This window comes from Cyprinus carpio, chromosome B7 (assembly GCF_018340385.1).
Source record: "Cyprinus carpio isolate SPL01 chromosome B7, ASM1834038v1, whole genome shotgun sequence".
NCBI lineage: Eukaryota > Metazoa > Chordata > Actinopteri > Cypriniformes > Cyprinidae > Cyprinus > Cyprinus carpio.
Window position 1 is genome coordinate 19,751,313 of NC_056603.1, and position 23,332 is coordinate 19,774,644.

General features: G+C 37.0%; 1 protein-coding gene across 50 annotated transcripts in view; it reads right to left on the reverse strand.

The window, feature by feature from the left end:
* The window catches only part of madd (MAP-kinase activating death domain), a 60,698-nt gene that overhangs the window by 17,721 nt on the left and 19,645 nt on the right, over positions 1-23,332 (reverse strand). For 14 of the 50 annotated variants that reach the window (XM_042727811.1, XM_042727798.1, XM_042727818.1 and 11 more), the window contains exons 5-17: positions 22,423-22,732; positions 20,078-20,209; positions 19,881-19,994; positions 19,675-19,755; positions 15,149-15,321; positions 14,235-14,470; positions 11,968-12,127; positions 10,363-10,466; positions 10,063-10,259; positions 9,719-9,972; positions 9,460-9,599; positions 7,889-7,987; positions 2,941-3,049 (exon numbers count right to left, since the gene is read on the reverse strand). In XM_042727811.1, coding sequence (XP_042583745.1) covers positions 2,941-3,049; positions 7,889-7,987; positions 9,460-9,599; positions 9,719-9,972; positions 10,063-10,259; positions 10,363-10,466; positions 11,968-12,127; positions 14,235-14,470; positions 15,149-15,321; positions 19,675-19,755; positions 19,881-19,994; positions 20,078-20,209; positions 22,423-22,732 — 2,109 coding nt within the window. Of the gene's footprint in view, positions 1-2,940; positions 3,050-5,151; positions 5,212-7,114; positions 7,145-7,888; positions 7,988-9,459; positions 9,600-9,718; positions 9,973-10,062; positions 10,260-10,362; positions 10,467-11,967; positions 12,128-14,234; positions 14,471-15,148; positions 15,322-16,969; positions 17,027-19,345; positions 19,355-19,674; positions 19,756-19,880; positions 19,995-20,077; positions 20,210-22,422; positions 22,733-23,332 lie in introns of all 50 variants that reach the window. The other 36 variants (XM_042727813.1, XM_042727805.1, XM_042727795.1 and 33 more) reach the window with 8 other exon arrangements.

Consider the following 23,332-nt stretch of genomic DNA (forward strand, 5'->3'; position numbering starts at 1 on the left):
ACATATACAAAACAAAATAACACAAAAAATCACAACTGAAGTAAAAAAAGAAGAGGGATAAAAAAAATTAAATAGTAAAAAAAAAATCTCAATTAAGGTTATTAATTAATGCTATATTTTTAACAATAGGTATATTTTTAACACCATCAGTCAAGACAGTCATTAAGATTTCTTTTTATTTAGCAAGGATGCATTATATTACTAAAGATTTACATTTCAAATAAATGCTGTTATTTTAAACTTTCTATTAATCAAAGAGTCCTCTAAACATTAAACATTAATAATGAGAAATGTTTCTTGAGCATAAAATCAGCCTACATACAGGATTTCTGAAGGATCACTCTAATATGACAGCTTTGCCATCACAAGAATAAATTAGTTTTAAACAATTTCACATAGAAAAGTACCATGTATATATACATTAATTACAGATGTACAGTGTATTTCTAAACATTGCTATTTATATATATATATATATATATATATATATATATATATATATATATATATATATACAGTGCTGTGAATTTTTTTTTTGTTTTGCATGTTTGTCATACTTAAATGATTCAGATCAAAAAAAAAAAAATATTACACAAAGACAACCCAAGTAAATACAAAATGCAGTTTTTAAATATGGATTTTATTTATTAAGGGAAAAAAGCTGTCCCAACCTGCCTGGCTCTATGTGAAAAAGTAATTAAATCTAATAACTGGTTGTGCCACTCTCTGCAGCAACAACTGCAATCAAGCATTTGCGATAACTGACTTTCACATCACTGTGGAGGAATTTGGCCCATTCTTTGCAGAATTGTTTTAATTCAGCCAAATTGGATGGTTTGAGCATGATTGGACTGTTTAAGGTCATGCCACAGCATCTCAGTCGGATTTAAGTCTGGATTTTGATTTGGCTGCTCCAAAACTTTTTTTTTTTTTTTTGAGCCATTCAGAGGTGGACTTGCTGGTGTGTTTGGGATCATTGTCCTGCTGCATCCACTTAAGCTTGAGGTCACAAACTGATGGCCAGACAATCTCCTTCAGGATTTTCTGATAGAGTGCAGAATTCATGGTTCCATCAATTATAGCAAGTCGTCCAGGTCCTGAAGCTTTAAAGGGATACTCCACCGTTTTTTCATATTAAACTATGTTATTCCCTTAACTAAGACGAGTTGATACATACCTCTCTCGTCTCAGTGCGTGCACTAAATCGCTCTGTCTTGCGGCGAAACTTTGTTAGCACTTAGCTTAGCCCAGTTCATTCAATAGGGTGCAAGGAGAGAAGCTACCAAACACCTCCACGTTTTCCCTATTTAAATACAGTTACTCGAGTAGTGTAACTCGACCTAGGACGGTGACACAAAACAAAACGTTGCGCTTTTCTAAGCGTGTAAAATGGATAACTATATTGTATGGCGGAATACCATAGCAAGTGCTCAGGAGCACTTTGACTTGGCGCAGTAATATCTTCATGTGGGGAACGGGGGCCAGTGAGAGGACTTTTCACGAGTGAAGATATTACTGTGCCAAGTCAAAGTACTCCCGAGTAGCTTTGGTAGCTTCTCTGCTTGGCCCCTATTGAATGAACTGGGGTAAGCTAAGTGCTAACAAAGTTTCGCCGCAAGACAGAGCGATTTAGTGCATGCACTGAGACGAGAGAGGTATGTATCAACTCGTCTTAGTTAAGGGAATAACATAGTTTAATATGAAAAAACGGTGGAGTATCCCTTTAAAACAGCCCCAGACCATAACACTACCATCACCATGGATGTTGGTATGATGTTCTTTTTATGAAATACTGTGTTGGTTTTACGCCAGATGTAATGGGATACACACCTTCCAAAAAGTTAAACTTTTGTTTCATCAGTCCACAGAATATTTGCTCAAAAGTCTTAGGGGTAATCAAGATATATTTTGGCAAATGTGAGATGAGCCTTTGTGTTCTTTTTGGTCAGCAGTGGCTTTTCTTTTGCCTTGGAACTCTCCCACTGATGCTGTTTTTGCCCAGTCTCTTTCTTATTGTTGAATCATGAAAGCTGACCTTAATTGAGGCAAGTGAGGCCTGCAGTTCTTTAGATGTTGTTCTGGGTTCTTTTATGACCTCCTAGAGGAGTCGTCGTTGTGCTCTTGGAGTAATTTTGGTAGGCTGGCCACTCCTGGGAAGGTTCATCACTGTTCCAAGTTTCTCTATTTGTGGATAATGGCTCTGACCGTCGTTCGCTGGAGTCCCAAAGCCTTAGAAATGGCTTTATAACCCTTTCCAGACTGAAACACGTCAATTATTTTGTTTCTCATATGTTCTTGAATTTCTTTAGATTGCCGCATGATGTGTTCTATTTAAGTGATTTCTTGATTCAACAGGTCTGGCAGTAATCAGGCCTGGGTGTGGCTATAGTGAAATTTAACTCAGCTTTCTAAAATAATGTGTTTTTTTCTGTTCTCTTCTGATTTAACAGGAGGGGCAATTAATTTTTCATGTAGGGCCAGGTAGGTTTGGAAAGCTCTTTTCCCTTAATAAATGAAATCATCATTTAAAAACTAGATTTTGTATTTACTTGCATTATCTTTGTGTAATATTCAAATTTGTTTGATGATCTGAATCTTTTAAGTGTGACAAATATGCAAAAAATTAAAAAAAAAAAAATGTAAAAAAAAAAAAAGGGGGGGCAAAACCTTTTCACGGCAGTGTATATATATAAATTTATATATATATATATATATATATATATATATATATATATAGATATATATATTCTATTATTTTATTTGTGCTTAAATTAAAGCACAAGTGGGTGGTCACTATTGAACTCTTGTGATATATGCATGATAGCACTACTTGTAGTGTTTTCTTGCTTGTAGTAATCACATCTGCTTGTATTTTTCTAATTTGTAAGATCCTTTAGATAAAGACACCTAAATGAATAAATATGAGGGTCATTGCTGTACCTGGTGTTGCTGGCTCTGCCCTGAGGAGATGGAGACTCTCTCTTGACGGTGGGACTGTGCTTAATAACAGAGGGTTTCTGATCTACCAGCGCTCTGGGGGCTCGAGCACCTACAACAGACCATTCACGTCGTCAGACTGGATATAGACCTTACATGTACGTATATGTGTGTCACATGAAACCTGCTTCCATGTGTCAACACCCACCCATCCACCAACCTATCCACCTATACATACACAAACACACTCACAAATAAAGCATGAATTTCTTTAAAATTCTTTAGTAAACAATCCACTTAAAAACACATTAATCTAATAAACACCACAGCAGATACACAAAGACAACAGCATTAAAACACAGTGCAGTCTAAGGCCTCTACACAGATGTTTTAACCCTGTGTCTGGTAATAGTACAGAATTAATAGAAGTAAAGGGCAACACACATACAGCTTTTTTTACAGACTTACACACACACTCAAGCAACTTGCTTATATTCCTTTATACCTCAGTTTTTTGGACACTGCAGTTAGGGGGTATTACATGACTAATGATGCTAACGCTGACAGTTAGAGGTGCGACTGAAGGACTGGAGCAGTAAGGAGAGCTACAGGAGCAATGATGCTGGTTGGAGCAAACACACACACATACAGGCAAAGAACAGAGGGAGAAAGATGAGTGGAAGAATGGATGTGTGAGAAACGGACTGCACGGCAACAAGAAACACAAAAAAGAATAAAAAACGCCCTATCGGTTCAGATGATCATACTACACACTTAGCTGTGAGTATACGGCAAAACAGCACATACACTTACACACAGTGTGTGTGTCTATACAGCCTCTGTGCATTCATACATGTGTGAAGCACAACGGGTGCATGGATGGTTTGTGCTGCATACAAGGACATTAACAGATAAACATCTTCACACACATTTCACACTGTGTGGTTAGATTGCACGTTATATTTGGCCAGGGAATATTTTCAGACAAGACTTACATGCCTCATAATGAAATCTGAATAATTATATGTCATTACAAACTTGCCAAAGAAGTTATTCTGAATCATCTCACAAGAATAAAGAGCAAATACATGAATTATGAATTCAAGGCTGCTAGGAAGACGCAGACATTTAAATAACAATGGCATTCTCTATCTATAAAATCCAGCTGACAGCTTCTGTTTGGAGCCCCATCAGTTACGTGACTCTGTGCACTCTTCTGTTCATAAAGTAATACAATAATTTCAAAAATCAATAAAGGATGCAATAAATTAATCAAAGTAAAGACAATTATATAATGTTACAAAAGATTTCTATTTTCTTTTTTTCTTTTTACCAAACTTCCTATTCATCAAAAAAAAATATAAAAAATAAACAAATATTTACCAGTGCAATTATTTTCAATAGTGATAATAAAAAGTAATGTTTCTTGAGCACCAAGTCAGCATATTAGAATAATTTCTGAAGACTCATGCCCTAAAAACAGGAGTAATGGCTGCTGAGAATTGATAATAAACTACATTTTAAAATATATTAAAATAGAAAACAGTTCATTTAAATTTTAACATTACCATATTTACTATATTTAAACATAGTGTATTTAATGTATTTTTTATCAAATAAATGCAGCCTTTTTTTACCAATACAAAAAATCGTACTATCCTGAAACTATAAAGTATAGTCAGAAGGTCATAATGGGAAAAAAAGACGGGAGGATCAGGACCCAGTTGTGGCTCAGAACAGTCTTCAATAATCATGAGTCTGTTTATTTCACGATAACGACTGACTAATTGCCCCTTTTCTTCCCGCAAAATCAACACATTTATTTTCAAATAAATAAGATACAGTAAAAGTAGCCTCTTTCTGCATAGATCTGCACATTCTGGACATTTTCTCACCCAACATATCTCATTTTTAGGATAATCCAAATGCTACCTAGAACTTAATAAACCTCAATGAGATCATCAATCTCTCTAACCTGCACTTTTCCCAAACTTTCTATATAACATAGCACAAGTCCTTTACTTTTTACATTACAGGTCCGGTCCATCAGCTGAACACATGACATGTGAAACAGAAGAGTCAAACAGATACAATCACAGTGACTGACATCTGACATTAGGAAATGAGGAAGCAATGGTGGAACAGGATGCTGGGAGATGTAGCTGACTGGCTTTGGAGAAGCATGCAGCTCACGCAGCAAAGGGCGGAACCCACCTTCTCCGCTCCCCGGGCCGATCTCTGTTACAATCTCCATTAGAGAATTTAGCCCAAATACTGGACACAGAAGCCAGAATTAGTGCAGGGGTCAAAGAGGGGACAGAGAACAACACCGGCCCAGACAGAACCAGTCCAAACATCAACCCACAACCACAAGCACCGGACACATGTACATATACAACAGAGAAAACCAGCAGAGAGCATGGAATATGAAAAAGAGAGAGAGAAAGACTGAAATCAGAAAAATACAAGCATTTCAGACTTCCATTCGGTCAGAATAGCTTGTGATTTATGATAGAATATAGCCATTCTGCAAAACTCCATTCATAAAAAGAACAAACTAAACAGACACCATGGCATATAATAAGCAGAAAAATTATTTAAACAATGTTTCAGCTCTAATAAGTAAATTGTGCTTTTAAAAATAATTTATAAATTAACTGAAATATTTTTATTTTAAGTTGCCATGAAATTAAAAATTTGACAATTTTTTAAATGGATGTTATACATCTTAACTTGAACAATTAATTTGTTCATATTTTAATTTTACATATTTTTTTTATTTTTATTTTTTATCAGATGTCATAACTCAATTTTTTGGTGAAAACACCTTCTCTTAGGTGACCAAGCAAGACTTCTCGAATCATTTAGTCCAATTAAACATAACAAAATCGACTGCAAGTTGCATTATTCTTAAAATCCAACAAACAATCAATGAACAGAACAAAGTCCCCATTTTATTTTATTTTTCCCAATAATCGATTATTCTGGGATGTACAATTCAGACGCTGTTCCTTTTGTTTCATCACAACTTTAAAGGAATGATCATATTCAACATGACATGAAAACTAGATTCATTTCTCTCACTGTGAGTTTTTAAAATCAGGATAGTCATAATTCTTTGCTTAATATTGTTATATCATATTTGTTTTTCCTGTGAGTTTTGATGCTGTTTGAAAAATATGAAATCTGAAAAGAGCAAAAAATAACTTTTAGGAGACAGCAAAGGGGGTAAAACTGACACCGTAAAACTGCTGGAAGGACTGTCTGGTCGATAAAGACAACACAAGGGCGTGCATGTGTGTTTACTGAACATTAAAAGAAAAAAAATCATGGAATGCTGGAATGCAGTGTGCTTTCGTGTCCTGGAGTGCTCTGTTGGTTTTCTCCTGTACCCAGCTTTAAAAGCAGCAATACTACTGCTCTGCTTAAAGTGGCACAATATCTGTTCATGTAAGCTACTGTACAATCCTCGACATATCATCGATTTGTTTTAAAACACCTACACAACCACCAGACTTCAAAGTCTCCTTCATCGAGACTTTGGTGGAAACCAAGTTTAGTAGTGCCAAGTTTAGTAGAAACTACATTTTAGTTCTGAAGCTGATCAGAGCTTGAAATGTACTGAGTGGCTGCGTGGCTTTGTTATCTTTCAGGTGGAATTGAAATGGAACAGACCTCAACTCTGTCTCCAACTGAGATGACACACAAATAAAGGAAAAAACACACCGCACACAACACAAAGAGCAGTCAAAAATCATCTCATTCCATTCCTACAGAAACATCCTTTCAGTATAGAAAGAAAAAGTTTTGAAATGCAACCACAAACTGGCTGTTGTCTATTAAGGTGCCACCATTAATATGTTCATTACTAACAATCACAGAATAGGAGGAGGAAAGGTATAGTGGATATATGTGAGCACAGATATATCCTCTATCTTAGAGGTTCCAAACTGCTGTCCCACAAGATTTTCTTTTCCAACCCTGAAATAGCACACATTATCAGTTCATGACAAGTGCTGTTTGGCGCTATTGTTGAGATTCAGGGGTGTAAAAGCAAGCATCAAGGACAGGAGTTAGGAGTTAGGAGTTTCTCATTCTCTCAGGACTCAAAGGGTCTATATTACTATAAACAGCAACTGGTTTCAACATCAGGGCAGGCTACAGATATGAAACATACCAGGACTCTCGGGACTGTCATCAGCATCGTCTGAGCAATACAATCATCCAAAATCATAAACAAACAGAAAATAAAGTCAACAATAACAACAACAGCTATAAGAACTGTGGTTGCTAGCTTAGAAAGTAACTATTTATCTATGCCCCCATTTTCCACTAAATCAGTTTCTTCTCAGTGCAAAAAGGAGGCAAGATATTCATCAATTTCACTGGCAGCAACACTGGATAAAAGACAAAGAAATCAGGCAACATTCCCACAAACCTGGATCTGTGTCCTCTGTTAAATCAAAATGAAAATATTCTTTAAAAGAATTACAACAAATCATAAAAGAAGAAGAGAAAAAGCAGAACAATGAAAACAAGTCAACTAAGAAGAAGAACTATTGCTTTTAAACAGCTGAGGTTGGAGCCTTTCTAAACCTAGTGCCTGTACTAAACAGATGTAGTGTTACTCTTCCTTATGCTACAGAATTACTGTAGTAGAATTAACATCTACTTATTTGAGCCTTAAATTACTTGAATTCAGTGGATGTTATATAACAAGTTCAATCTAACTGGAGTGATTCAACCATTAGTCACACTGCCTTCGTAAAGCCAGAGGTAAAAAAAAGAAGAAGGCAGGGAAAGGAAAGATGAGGAAAGGATTTGGAGAGAAGGAGAGGAAGAAAACGAAGAAGAATAGAAGATAACCGGACTAGACTGGAAAAATGAGACGGGGCGAAATGAGTGGATGAGCGAGAAGGTCGCATGGAGAGATCTGAGGGGATGTATGTACCTTTGAGGCTGGGGAATGGCGTGTTCTTCTCTCGAGCTTTATTAGGCAGAGCCAGACTGGACAGACTGAAACTGGTGCCATGGTTTTTATACAGGTTACCTGCACACATACGATTAAGGTGAGATGTACAACAGGGAACACACATTTCTGTGTAACACTGTTTAAGTTAAAAACTTTATTAATCCCACAAGGGGATTTAAAGTAGGGTAGTAGCATCATATAACTACTTAATACAAACATAAGGTATCACCTAGGCAATACAAAAAGATAAATAAGTAAAAACGCAACCCAATATGCTTCATAATAAATTCCATACATAACAATAAGAGAGAAAAACTACACGCGACGCGACAAGCAGTTTGGGTGTCCACACTAGATGTGACGCGACTGCATGGCGACCCGACTGAATCAATCAAATATCACAGCCAATCAGAAGCATGAGTGGGAGAGTTCTCTCTGGAAGCACTCTGCACTCACAACAAACATTACTAAATGTACATACTGAGTGACTGATACCATCTTTGTTATGGAATTTGCCTGTTGGTTCGCAGTGAGTCACAGTTTTAACTGACATCTTTGCTTTAATTTATTATCTGAGGTAAACTGTCTTTAAGTATGTCTATAAATGCCACGCAATTTGATAGTCAAACTTATATTAGACAATTTTAACATGGAATAAAGCACATAATCTGTACCTGAGATTATCAATCTCATTGGTTTGTATGTTGTTGTTCCAGCCACGACGTCGCGGAAATAGAAACCATTTCTAAAATAGAAATTTCATGTGTTGCCGTCGTGGCTAGTTAGGACAAAAACTCTGATCAACATGGAAAAGATACCTTTTATCGCGTGTATCGTGTGTAGTTAGGACACGGTGTAATGCAGTACCAATACCAGAAATTTCAATTGTCAGTATCAATACCAGTGAAATTTTACAATGTTCAAACCATTAAGAAAAGCTAAAATGCCACTGAAGATATTCTGACATTTAAAAAGTCAATATTAATATACACTGTTGCTCAAAGCTTTTGTTTTGGAAACAAGGCACCTATGCTCACCAAATCTGCATTCATTTAATTTAAAAAAGAAATTAAAAAATTATATATATATATAGTGTGTATATAATTGTGAAATATTATTATGATGTAAAATAATTATTGCAAAATAATTCATACATACAATATAATATTACAATATAAAAGAATCTACTTAAATAGATTTTTAATTGAATTTATTGCTGTTATGACAAAGCTGATTTTTTAGCAGCAATTACTCCAGTGTTTAGTGTCACATGACAAACTTTTGTTAACTGTTTTTGATTAAATCCTTAAAAAAAATGTAGTGATCCTAAACATTTGAATGGTAGTGAATTAACAAATATTAAAGTTGAAAGAATGCAATGTAACCTTCTTATATTTCTCAATTCTGTTAGTGTTATTTCTAGTTTTTGTCTAGACAGAAAATGCGCAAAAAAAAAAAAAAATCTAACAAACATCTTCAAACATTCATTTTGCAACATGAGCATGAGCTACTAAGGAATGAATAGAGGTTGTATTAAGCTGGCCACTCACTGGCGAAGGACATGAGTCCCCCGAAGCCATCGTTGCTATTGTTGGAGATGGTGGAGTTCGGAGAGCTATTTCTGGAGTCTCCCTCCCCATCAGATTCACCCGGAAGCTTCAGGCTGCTGGGTCTCAATGGACGAGACGGTCTATACACACACACACACACACACACACACACAATTCAAGGAGAGGATGTTGAGAGCTGGTCTGTGCAGCTGATATATAGATTCTGAGTGTTTGTGTAGGATTATCTCCAAGTACATACTTGTTGCCATTGAGATTCTGGTTGAATCGCGGTGTGTAACTCTCCTCCTGCTCATCTGCTTCAGTATCCTCCTCTGAAGGGAAGCCATACTGAGGCTCAAAATAGGGATTATCATACTCTCGCTTTTTATTGGCTGGGTCAACAGGGACCGGATCAGGAGGGAGTCTTGTAAAAGGTGGAGCTCCCAATCCTGGGACAGAGTTAGGGAGGGTCATGCCTTCTGTCGCCTCCACCTCAGCAGGTTCCTTCTGTTCCTACACAAACAAACACACACACACTTTACAGACCACAGCACGCTATGCTTACCTCTAGATTAGATGTACACATGTAGTTTGAGGACTGACATGGTTGACTCCCTGTATGACTGTACTGGGGCTAGAACTGGCCGTCGTGCTGGAGCTGGACCGCAGTGGCTGGCTGTCCGCTGCTTCCAGGGGGCCTTCTGGATCTGGGTCACCGATGTCCCCCTTATACTCTTGGAAGTCATGAATCTCTACCTCATTCACATCTCCCAGCGCCGCATGGGTCAGGGTGTCAACATCTAGAAAGAGTGTAAATATAACGATTATGAAGCCATTATTGGTAAGAAGAGCTAAGAAGAAGAATCTATTGTCAGGAAAGAGACTGAAAATGGAGAAGCTAACTTGGTGTGTCCCCTTGTATTTCGCCTTTGATCATCTCATTCACAAAGTCTCCTAGAGACGAGTAGGAAGAGCTGGAGTCGTCGTATGCTTCACTGTCACTGCCACTAAAATAAACAGCAACAAATAATATAGTTTTAAATAGACAAAAACAGTTTAAACACAAAAATGCATGCATGTTAAGATTTGTAATATTTTCGAAAGAAGTGTCTTATGCTCACCAAGCCTGCATTTATTTGACCAAAAATAGTTAAAAATAGCATTGTTTTTAGAACATTTCAATTTAAAATAAACGTTTTCTATTTTAAAATGTAATTTTATGATGGCAAAATTGAATTTTCAGCAACAATTATCCAAACGTTCAATGTCACATAATCCTTCAGAAATCATTCCAATATTCTAATTTGGTGCTTATTTCTTATTAGAAATGTTGAAAACAGTTGTGCTATATATCTGGATTCTTTGACATATGTGACCCTGGACCACAAAACCAGTCTTAAAGTGATAGTTCACCCAAAAATGAAAATTTGATGTTTATCTGCTTACCCCCAGGGCATCCAAGATGTAGGTGACTTTGTTTCTTCAGTAGAACACAAATTATGATTTTTAGCTTCAGTTCAGTTCAGTTCAGTTTCTTGCTCAGACCGATCATTTTGTGTCTTTACACATCAATGTATCGTCACGAGACGCAGGGTTTAATTTGGATTTGTCTGTGCATGTTTTTTTTTCTCATAGATTCTGTTACCATTTGCCAAGCACTGTACGACTGAGAGACTGCAACGCCTGAAGCTAAAAATCATAATTTGTGTTCTACTGAAGAAACAAAGTTACCTATATCTTGGATGCCCTGGGGGTAAGCAGATAAACATCAAATTTTCATTTTTGGGTGAACTATCGCTTTAATCGCTAGGGTATATTTTTAGCAATAGCCAAAAAAAACACTGTGTGGGTCAAAATTATTGATTTTTTCTTATGCCAAAAATAATTTGGATACTAAGTAAAGACCATGTTTCATGAAGATATTTAGTAAATTTCCTTCAGTAAATATATCCAAACCTATTTTTTGATTAGTAATATGGATTGCACAGAACTTCATTTGGACAACTTTAAAGGAGATTTTCTCAGTATTTACATTTTTTTGCACCCTCGGATTCCAGATTTTCAAATAGTTGTATCTTGGCCAAATATTGTCCTATCCCAACAAACCATACATCAAATGGAAGCTTATTTATTCAGCTTTCAGATGATGTATAAATCTCAATTTCGAAAAATTGGCCCTTATGACTGGTTTTGTGGTCCAGGGTCACATATAGAAAGTTCACAATAACAGCATTTTTTTTAAATAGAAAACTTTTGTAACACTGTATTAGTCTTCTTTACTTAAATTTCTAAACAACTGAAAACATATGCTTGCTGAATAAAATTATTTATTCAACATCTAAATTCTTGGAAAAAAAATAAATTAAATAAATCCAGACTTTGTGTATGTATACATATAAAAAGAATCAATAGCATTTGTGCATGAGTTTAGGTAAATGTGTATAAAGCTCTATGTGTGTTAGTGAGTACAAATTATGCAAGGATGAGTGTGTATTGGGTGTTTTCAACCTGTCATCTGTTGGGTCTGAATCATTGGGCTCTTCCTGCAGGGGTCCACTCAGCGCCTCCGCCAGATGAGAGTTCCCATCATAAACACGGTAGAATACTGGCTGTAACTGGTGGGCATACCACTTAGGCTTATCACCTATTAGAGAGGGGTCATACACATCTGAAACACACACACACACACAGACACACACACAGTATAAATACCGACTACAGTACACACAAAATAGGAAAAACATAATGGACACTCTTCATAGTGAAAGTACATGCAGTTAAGTGTAAAGCTGCATTTACAATGCAACAAACAACAGCATACAGACTGGAAGTCACAACTGAAGAGGGGCTGAGTGGAGTTCTCACCCTCTGCAGATGTGAGACTTGATTTTAGTTTTGCATACTATATCTACTGTACATAAATATATATAATATACTACATTGTTATATGTAAATACGTAACTTGTGCAAATATATGGTGTGTGACCTTCTGAACGGATTTGATTTATTTACACAAGGTGAGAATAAACAATAATTTCTAAATTTCATAAACAACTGATTGTTCTCCAGAACGGGCATTTTAGCGTAACCCATAATACAGGTCCTTCTCAAAAAATTTGCATATTGTGATAAAAGTTCATTATTTTCCATAATGTAATGATAAAATTAAACTTTCATATATTTTAGATTCATTGCACACCAACTGAAATATTTCAGGTCTTTTATTGTTTTAATACTGATGATTTTTGTCATACAGCTCATGAAAACCCAAAAATTCCTATCTCAAAAAATTAGCATATTTCATCCGACCAATAAAAGAAAAGTGTTTTTAATACAAAAAAAAGTCAACCTTCAAATAATTATGTTCAGTTATGCACTCAATACTTGGTCGGGAATCCTTTTGCAGAAATGACTGCTTCAATGCGGCGTGGCATGGAGGCAATCAGCCTGTGGCACTGCTGAGGTGTTATGGAGGCCCAGGATGCTTCGATAGTGGCCTTAAGCTCATCCAGAGTGTTGGGGTCTTGCGTCTCTCAACTTTCTCTTCACAATATCCCACAGATTCTCTATGGGGTTCAGGTCAGGAGAGTTGGCAGGCCAATTGAGCACAGTAATACCATGGTCAGTAACACCATTTACCAGTGGTTTTGGCACTGTGAGCAGGTGCCAGGTCGTGCTGAAAAACGAAATCTTCATCTCCATAAAGCTTTTCAGCAGATGGAAGCATGAAGTGCTCCAAAATCTCCTGATAGCTAGCTGCATTGACCCTGCCCTTGATAAAACACAGTGGACCAACACCCAGCAGCTGACATGGCACCCCAGACCATCACTGACTGTGGGTACTTGACACTGGACTTCAGGCATTTTGGCATTTCCTTCTGCCCAGTCTTCCTCCAGACTCTTGCACCTGAAAGCAAAATTTGCTTTCATCCGAAAAAAGTACTTTGGACCACTGAGCAACAGTCCAGTGCTGCTTCTCTGTAGCCCAGGTCAGGCGCTTCTGCCGCTGTTTCTGGTTCAAAAGCACACGCCTGTGCACGGTGGCTCTGACTCCAGACTCAGTCCACTGCTTCCGCAGGTCCCCCAAGGTCTGGAATCGGTCCTTCTCCACAATCTTCCTCAGGGTCCGGTCACCTCTTCTCGTTGTGCAGCGTTTTTTGCCACACTTTTTCCTTCCCACAGACTTCCCCACTGAGGTGCCTTGATACAGCACTCTGGGAACAGCCTATTCGTTCAGAAATTTCTTTCTGTGTCTTACCCTCTCGCTTGAGGGTGTCAATGATGGCCTTCTGGACAGCAGTCAGGTCGGCAGTCTTACCCATGATTGCGGTTTTGAGTAATGAACCAGGCTGGGAGTTTAAAAGCCTCAGGAATCTTTTGCAGGTGTTTAGAGTTAATTAGTTGATTCAGATGATTAGGTTAATAGTAGCTCGTTTAGAGAACCTTTTCATGATATGCTAATTTTTTGAGATAGGAATTTTGGGTTTTCATGAGCTGTATGACAAAATCATCAGTATTAAAACAATAAAAGACCTGAAATATTTCAGTTGGTGTGCAATGAATCTAAAATATATGAAAGTTTAATTTTATCATTACATTATGGAAAATAATGAACTTTTATCACAATATGCTAATTTTTTGAGAAGGACCTGTATGTCCCTTCTAAAAGTGTTGGCAATCATTTTTATGGGCAACTATTCATACATTATTCATGGGGGGGTGTCAAAGAAATAGAAACTTAAGGACAAAGGATGAGGTGTATCTATGTCTCTCACTGTTATGAATCCTTTGGAAAGCCAGGTTGGTGGGGTTGAGAGCCCACTCTCCATAGTACTCCACTGCCTGGGTGTGGGAGAGCTTTTCGGTGAATCCATTCCGCCGTGGCCTAGAGGCCAGGAAAGAAGTGGCCTGGAATGCCACCACAGGACGGGGGAAGAGACGCAGAGTGCGAGTGTGCATCTGGAACCCTTGCAGCACATTTGGAGAGTTGAAGAACCTCACCATCGCCACCCTAAGGGCAAAATTAAAAAAAATAAAACATTTCTATTATGTACTTTATATGGCGGAATGGTACAAATATTAGTATCTTTTTAAGGCTTGGTTCAAATATTGTGTTTTCTGGACCACTAACAAAAACAGCAGGTCTCGTTCGCTAATTATTGTGTGGACTATTCATATTTATACAACCTCTCATGGAAAATTACCACCTGATTCACAATTTGTTCTTAAACTTATTCTAATGTTAATGAATTTGAAGTATTCCAAATGAGGGACACCCAAGCACACCCAAGGACAGAAATTAAGCATAAAGCATGCCCAAACAATTTAGGAAGTTTCTTTTTTCATAAATACATTTTCGGTATTTATTTATATTATTTTTTTTTTATATGAAAGTTATTGATGAATCATGTTTTGTTCATGAAAGCGATTGTATACAGATATCACACACAGATTTGCATGATTATACACGTTAGTGAATGAGACCCATTGATTGTTTAGAAACTCATGGAAGCCTACAAGCAAACATTATGGCTTCTGGCCAGGTTTTCCATATGTTTAGAAAGAAGCATTATTTTTAGCTCCAATTGGTACTTCAAAATACACCAAAAATCACGTTCTATTAACCTAGCAATTCTACCAGCCACTAATTCATGTCACATTTCATACAGTATGCAATGCTAAATCATACCTTGTGGCAACATCAACTGAGTCCACATCATTGCCATAGATGAGTGGGTTGAACTCAGTGGAGGAAGGGGAGGCTTTGTCACGACCAGGGGGCAATAAAGACAACTCTTGTCCATCCTGAAACTTCTCCAGGTTTAGAATAGGCTGTGTGTTCAGACTCATGCTAGCCAGAGCCTGCATAGAGGAGTCGACAACACAGAGCGAGAGAGAGAGAGAGGTGGAGGAGGAAGATGGATACAGGAGAGATCAATTTAACAATGAATCCTGACGGGGAGACTGATGTAAGAGCACTATCGCCTCAGGCAATCATGTCTTACATTGGAGGCCTACGGTTACCAACTTCTGTCTAAAAATCTAATGAATGGCAAAGGTAAAATCATAGTCACTATTTTTATTTAAACAATATTGCGCACGATTAGATTAAAGGGATAGTTCACCCAAAAATTGAAATTCTGTCAGAATTTACATGCCTTGATTTCGGTTTATGGGAAGCCGAAGCTCAAACGTGAACAACCCCTAATTGGTTCACGCACATTAAACAAGTACATTTGAGCCTCGGTTTACCATATTTGATGAGCTCTATGTCAGTGTTGTTAGATTAATCATGTACATAAATCTAATCTAAATCTGTTCATCATATAAAGCCATTATGTCTCTTTTGAAGATTCATATGGATTACTTTTACAATGTCTTTATTGTCAATGTTTTGGTCAAATGTGAGCCTGGATCACAAAACCAATCTTAAGTCGCAAGGTATATTTGTAGCAATAGCCAACACTGTATGGGTCAAAATTATTGATTTTTCTTTTATGCCAGAAAATCATTAGGATATTGAGTAAAGATCATGTTCCATGAAGATATTTTGTAAATTTCCTACCATAAATATATCAGAACTTAATTTTTGATTAGTAATATGCATTGCTAAGGACTTCATTTGGACAACTTTAAAGAAGATTTTCTCAATATTTAATTTTTTTTGCATCCTCAGATTCCAGATTTTCAAACAGTTGTATGTCGGCCAAATATTACTAAACCATACATCAATGGAATCACAAATGGAGTTTCAGTGGAGGGAAAGAAATCTCTTAGGTTTCATTACAAATGTCTTCATTTGTGTTTCGAAGATGAGCTAGAGTCTTATGGATTTGGAACAACATAAGGGTGAGTAGCTGATGACAGAATTTTCATTTTTGGATGAACTTTCCCTTTAAAATTCAGAAAATGTTACATGGGGATAAGAGAGAAAGCTATTGCCTGAACCAACGGTGTTGCATCAAAGATTTAATAGTCAAAATGTTAGAGGGAAGGGTGCGGTCGTCACATAGAGCCATTAACAAAGCACTCTGGGAATTCTGCCATTGCTCACTCAATGCCTCTCAGCTGGCATTCCATCAGACCCTGCTCTCGCCACGCCATTTGGCCGGCACGCCACCAAACCAATCGCATCATCTGCTCCAGCTGCTAACGATGATTTTTTTTTTTGGGTTATGAGCATAATTTAAGTAAGATTTTGCATTGAAACATGCTCAAGCCAAACATAGTGTTATGAGATACACGGAGGTTCTGTGGGGCCTTCATTGCACAAAGAGAAGGGAGGAAAGAGTGCAGAGAGTGCAAAGAGTTAGAGGCTATGGAGGCAAACAGAGTCACAAGTGTGTGTATTTGTGAGTTTGTTTATTCAAAGGATGTGGAAAAAAGAAGTATCTGTATGGCTTTGGCTTCAGTATTTGTTAAGTTTACGGAGATTGTAGGGCTACAGGTGTTAATGAAGGGGGGAGAGATTATTTTTCCGTGCACAGTCAAAATGCAAATATTTGTGAACCTTGGAATCAGAGGCGAAGATCTGCTTTTGCGTGATCACAGTCAATCTTACCAGACACTGAAGGACACAAGAAAACATGGAGGAAATGTCACATGACTGCCTGTCACTGAAAGATTGGGAAATCATGTGACTAAACATGAGTGGAGACAATTCAAGGATGGGGAGATACCACAGAGAGACAAACAGAGCGAGGACACAACACACCATGAACTAGGGCTGCACGATATTGGGAAAAAATGACATTGCGATATTTTATTTTTCTGCGATATATATTGCGATATGAAATCTAATCTAATTTTTTCTTACAAACAAAAATGGTGTGAGCACACTTACATTCTCATTTTAAATGATTTAAACAGTATTATTTAAATTAGAGTAAATTATTTGTTTGTAACTTTAGGATATGGTTTAAATTGTTAACATATTAACTAACATGAACTTACCATGAGCAATACTTTTGTTACTATATTTATTAATCTTTGTTTATCTTAGTGTATAAAAACAGCTGTTCATTGTTTGGTAATGTTACTTCACAGTGCATTAACTATGCTAACAAATACTGTACAACTTTTGATTTCAACAATGAAGCCTATAGTTGAAATTATAATTATAACAGCAGTATAACGTTGAAATTAACAATGTTGTAGAAGTGCAGTTTAGTAATAGTAAATGTTAAATAATGTAGTTAAATAGTTTAATAAATAGAACATTATTGTAAAGTGTTACAGATTTTTTTTTTATACACCAATTCAGACGTCTCGTGAGTTCAGTGTTGGACAGGTCAGTTGTTTAAACCATTCATTAAACTGAATAGGTTCAAAGGAATCATTAGTTCGCGAATCAGACGTGTACGGCACGCGTTGTGTAATTATCTCGGCAGTTTAGGATATCGCACAAGATTTGACAACACAGAAAACATATCATCACTGGATAGTTTTTTTTTGTTCGACACCATCGTGTCAATTGATTTTGATTAATATGCGCGAGGGAGAGAGAGCAAGACAACGCTCGTGTTGTTTGAAGACGGTGAAGGTGAGCGCGCGCGGCCGGGGCCAGGGCTCTCTCGCTCTCTCGTTCTCTGCTAGTTCTTATATGCGCCCTGTTAAACTGACAGGACTTAAAAACACATGCAAATGATAAACTTTCACTCTATTATGGTTAAACTCTGCAATTAATCCCCGAATCACATTCGTCAAGGGCCGGGGAGCAGCTCGCCCGTACAGTTAATGAATAACGGATCAACTACGACAGCCTACATCGCACATCCTGCGATGTGACTATCGTGGATTCGTACATCGCGATATCGATGCTTAAACGACACATCGTGCAGCCCTACCATGAACTGGACAACATGAGTGCACACAGGACATAAAACACACCAATCTCAAGAAAATCAGTGGGTTATCAGGTGGAAAGAGAAGCAGATCTCACACAAACTTGCCACTGGAAAATGTGTACAAATCTCAAAACCTGACTGCAAACATTATTTGGTAGGTGCTAGTCAACACAAAATGACATTCTCAATCTATTTTACCTATACTTCATTAATGTGATGCTTTTCAGAGTGAAACAGGATTTTCAACAAACAAAAAGTGAAACAAGTTATTCTTTTTGGTGATGTTACCCAAAAAGAAATGACCTTCTAGTGAGATTTTGTGGTAAATATTGTGACATTTTGTTCCTATGTATGTGCATTAATGAAGGATAAGAGTGAATTTTGATTTCATGTTGACGGTAAGGATGTTACATAACATTTCCTTAAAATCTAAAGCTAAACTGAGTGAGAAACAGAACTGAATGACAGTCACAAGAAAAGTATTATTTCTATATTGGCTCATGGAGCTACTATGTGGGGTTCATGAATGATATGGCAATACTGTACACCTATAGACCACTAAAAAAGATGACCTTGATCTGAAGATGAGAACCTGACACATGATGATTCATAATGGCAAATGAAGAGTCATGACTCACGGTCTGTGAGACACAACTGATGATTCAGTGTATTGACGATTTTGGCTTGAGTTATTACAATGCCAGCATGATAATTATGTTGGATGCAAGATGAAACAAAATGGTAAATCAATTTGGCTGAGAAATTCTGCTGCAGACCAGCAAAAACAAAAACAACAGATTGTGACCAAATTAAATGCATCTCTATTAAAAAGGCATAAGGAAGGACAGAGTTGGTCAGTATATGACAATGATTAATGACAACACAGTGAAATGTTCAAACTGTTGATATTAATAGGGTTTGATTAAGCCAGAATCAGGTCAGAAACTCTAGATAAGGGACTATGTGGGACTGTAAAGGGTTAAGCAAGAGAACTAGAAGCATTATTGAGTCTATAGATAGGGAAACTCAAAACTTATTACCTCCAAGAGCTGGAACAAAAAAAAGGGGAGAATATACAGTGATTACAATACATAAGTGATCATATAAAATATGAATCCGTCAACATAAACCCTAGAAACATCAGAAAATGTCTAATTTTATGTCTGCATTTGGCTTCAAATGACAGGGTTTAAAAAATATCTTTGCATTGTCAGCCTTCTCTTTGGTTTAAATGCAATTAGACTTGGTCATGTTTACAGCAGCTGTTAGAAGACAGTTTCATTTCTTCTAGAATCCAGTTAGTATCTAATTCCTATTCAGAGCTTATGGTAGGGCTCCTGAGAGAAAAGAGAGCATCTGGTTCGCTTACCTGCTTCAAGTGTTTCTTCAGCTCAGAGGCTTCAGGTTCAGGAAGGGGAGGGAGCAATTCTGCGTTGCTTGGAGCAATGACCTACATTGATAGAGATATAGAAGCAAACATAAGACCAATATAGTATATACATAATTAATTGTTAAAGGCTTTACAACATGGAATAGAGTCCACAAACCCGTCTGGGTAGTTACAGATAGATATACCTTGTTGCAGTCCAGATCCACTAACCAAACGTCATCAGGCATCTTAAAATCAGACTTGTACAGGAAGAAACTGGCAGGCACACCAATGACATATGGTGTGGGTGCTAGCAGGAGCTAGAAAACAAAGATATGTGTGTGACAAATAAAGAGAGCTTCATGGTTTATACACCAACTGTTCAAAAAAGATGTTGTGTTACCTGTTCTGCGGAGGCCATGCAGGTGGGCAACAGTGGAATGACAGGAAACATGTACTCAAGGGGGTAAATCATTGCAACAAATGCCATAACGCTCATTGAGAGAGCGTTATAATCTCGAGACTGCAGTACCACCTACAAACAGCAGAGGGAGAGAGTAAGTCTACCTGTCATTATCAATGAGACCAGCATAAGAGTAGCTTCATCATTTGAAACAACAGATCTATAGACAACCATTAACCTCAACCATGAAAGTACATTTTAAAAACAGCCTAAAATGCTTGCTTCCTCTCAAGAGTAAACCTGCAAAACACTCCAAATAAAAATCAATTGCAAATTATAAAAAATAAAACCATAAAACCAGCCTCACTATGCATGACTGTCAAATTAAGGATAATCAGGATATTTCTGAGACATAAAACCAGGTCTAAAGAGCATTCCTAATTACATTTACTGCTACTATATATATATATATATATATATATATATATATATATATATATATATATATATATATATATATATATCATATATATATATATATATATGAAACACAAGTGAATTTATATATACACCAGTATAACAGATTTGCCTGATGATCATTTTCATGTCACTGGACACAAAATGATAAATGACCAAATTATAAAATCTATTCATATTGTTTTTTTACAAATAAATCAAATATTAATATTATTAATGCTATATAATATTTTGGCCTTAATAAATTACAAATTAATACTAATATAAATAATTTCAAATCAATTTAAAGTTAATTTAGGCATCATAACATTATAATGTACAATACAAAACATTCATTTTCACTGAGATTTGCAAAAGATTACATTAAAAGGTTTTTAAGTGACATATAGACGCTGTGTGTTTCACTGTGAAAGCGGGACCGTTCTCAAGCCGGAGTGCCTCTGCTCACTCAAGCCGGCCGCGGCTCACTCTAGGCCTCCGGCCTCTGCTCACTCAAGGCCACGGTGTGTGACGCTGTTTCGTTGAGAAAGCGGAACTACTTTGTTTTTGCCTTCCAAATGAGAACATGACTAGAAATCATGTTTATATCACGTTTATAATGGGTTTTATGGGTGTGTTGTCTCGTCGCACTGGCCGGACAAGGCATAACAATATGTTAAGAGCCGAAACATTTCCGTCACACGCTTGAGGCATTTGGCCAATCACAACGCACTGGATAGCGTGGCCAATCACAGCACACCTAGCTTTTCAGAACGATGAGCTTTGTAAAAAATCGACACGTTCCAAAAGGCCGGGGCATAGAGGAGAAACAATAATGTACAGTATGTTGAAAATAATGTGTTTTTTTAAACTTAAACCACATAAACACATTTCATTACACCAAATAATGTTATTTTTAGCAGCATCATATGACCCCTTTAAGCATTACTGATTAAAGGGATAGTTTTAATGAAAACTGAACGCAACTACCACGTTCAAAGCCCAGAAAGGTAGTAAAGACATTGTTAAAACAGTCCATGTGACATCTTTCTTTCAACTTGAATTTTATGAAGCTAAGAGAATACTTTTTGTGCACAAAGAAAACAAAAATAAAGACTTCAGCAATTCAACAATTTCTTCTCTTCCATGTCAGTCTTCGACGCGCATTCACAAGAGTAGCATGACGAATGGGTGTGATGCTGCTGACGCAGGAACCAGCAGACAGAATTTTCATTTTTGGGTGAACTATCCCTTTAATTAAATCAGCCAATAACTGATATGCAATCACAAGGCCAGTCATAAGTAGCATGGATATATTTGTAACAATAGCCAACAATACATTATATGGGTCAAAATTATATACCAAAAATCAATGCCAAAAATCATTTAGATATTAAGTAAAGATCATGTTACATAAAGATATTTAGTAAATTTCCTACTGTAAATATCTTAAAACTTAATTTTTGATTAGTGATATTCATTGCTAAGGACTTCATGTAGACAACTTTAAAGGCGATTTTATCAACATTTTGATTTTTTTGCACCCTCAGATTCCAGATTTTCAAATAATTGTATCTCGGCTAAATATTGTCCTATCCTAGCAAACCATACATCAATGGAAAGCTGATTTATTGTAAAAATCACAATTTCAAAAAAGGTTTTGTGGTCCAGGGTCTCATATGGTACTGGTATATGGTGCATTCTTATACAGTGAGGTAAATGTAAGCATAGCCACACCACAGATGCATATGGTATTTCTGTACATTTACTGTGGTGGTACCATGTTCTTTGACATGCTGGAATACCATCAAAACAGTACACAAATATAGTAATCCATGGATCTCTGCCATCTGATAGAGTTCTGGTTGTGTTCCTCTGGCCATCCATACCTTGTGTTCCAGCAGAATGCACGCCAGGACCTGCAGACAAGCATCAACTCCCAGCAGCTCCAGGGGCAGGTGAAGAGGGAAGTCTACAATGCTGAAGCGGGAAGGGTCTGGAAGGGCAAAGGTCAGGGCAGGCTGCAGTTCATGGGGGAGCACTTCCACGTCAACACGTCGCTGACCAGCAACAGGCACAGGGGAGCGCAGCAGCCGATACACCCATGACTCGATCTCCCTCAGGTCCTGAAGCACCTGACTGCCCTTTTCCTTTTCCTCGACGGAGAGAGCGCCTGTGAACACACGCCACATTGTGTCCCTGAGGGAGAGAAATACACACATACACAGTTAAAGTGTCTGATCAGGATAAGGGTTCGGGTTCAAAAGTACAACCAAGAACAAGTATGACAAGCTCTCTTTCCATTGTTTTTTCTTTGTTCATGCTGCTCTTCAGTTCTATTTCATTCCTTTAATTTTTTTGAACATTTAATTGTTCATTAACTTGTTTTTGAATTGTCCAGTACATTCAGGTATTGTCTTAATCTAATGATTTTTCTAGCAACTACACAGAAAACAGAAATAGCACAAAAACAGTGGCAGCTGGCTTCTACTGTTGAGGATTAAACTACTAATCACTTGTGTTCAAAAGTTCAAAAGCTCTACAGTTCAAAAGCTCTACAAGCACTAGACTACAGCATAACATACACAACAGTGGTCACTTACTGTTTGCATTACCATATATTCTCATTCTTAATGCAAATATCTAATCAGCCATTCATGCAGCAGCAAATCAGTGCATAATTACCTCAAGTTCAATTGGTTGAATAATGCAAACCAAACTTTAGAATGAGGAAGAAAATATGGCTGCACAGTTAATCAAATTAAAACGATCAAATCCAAATACTATGATTTAATTTAA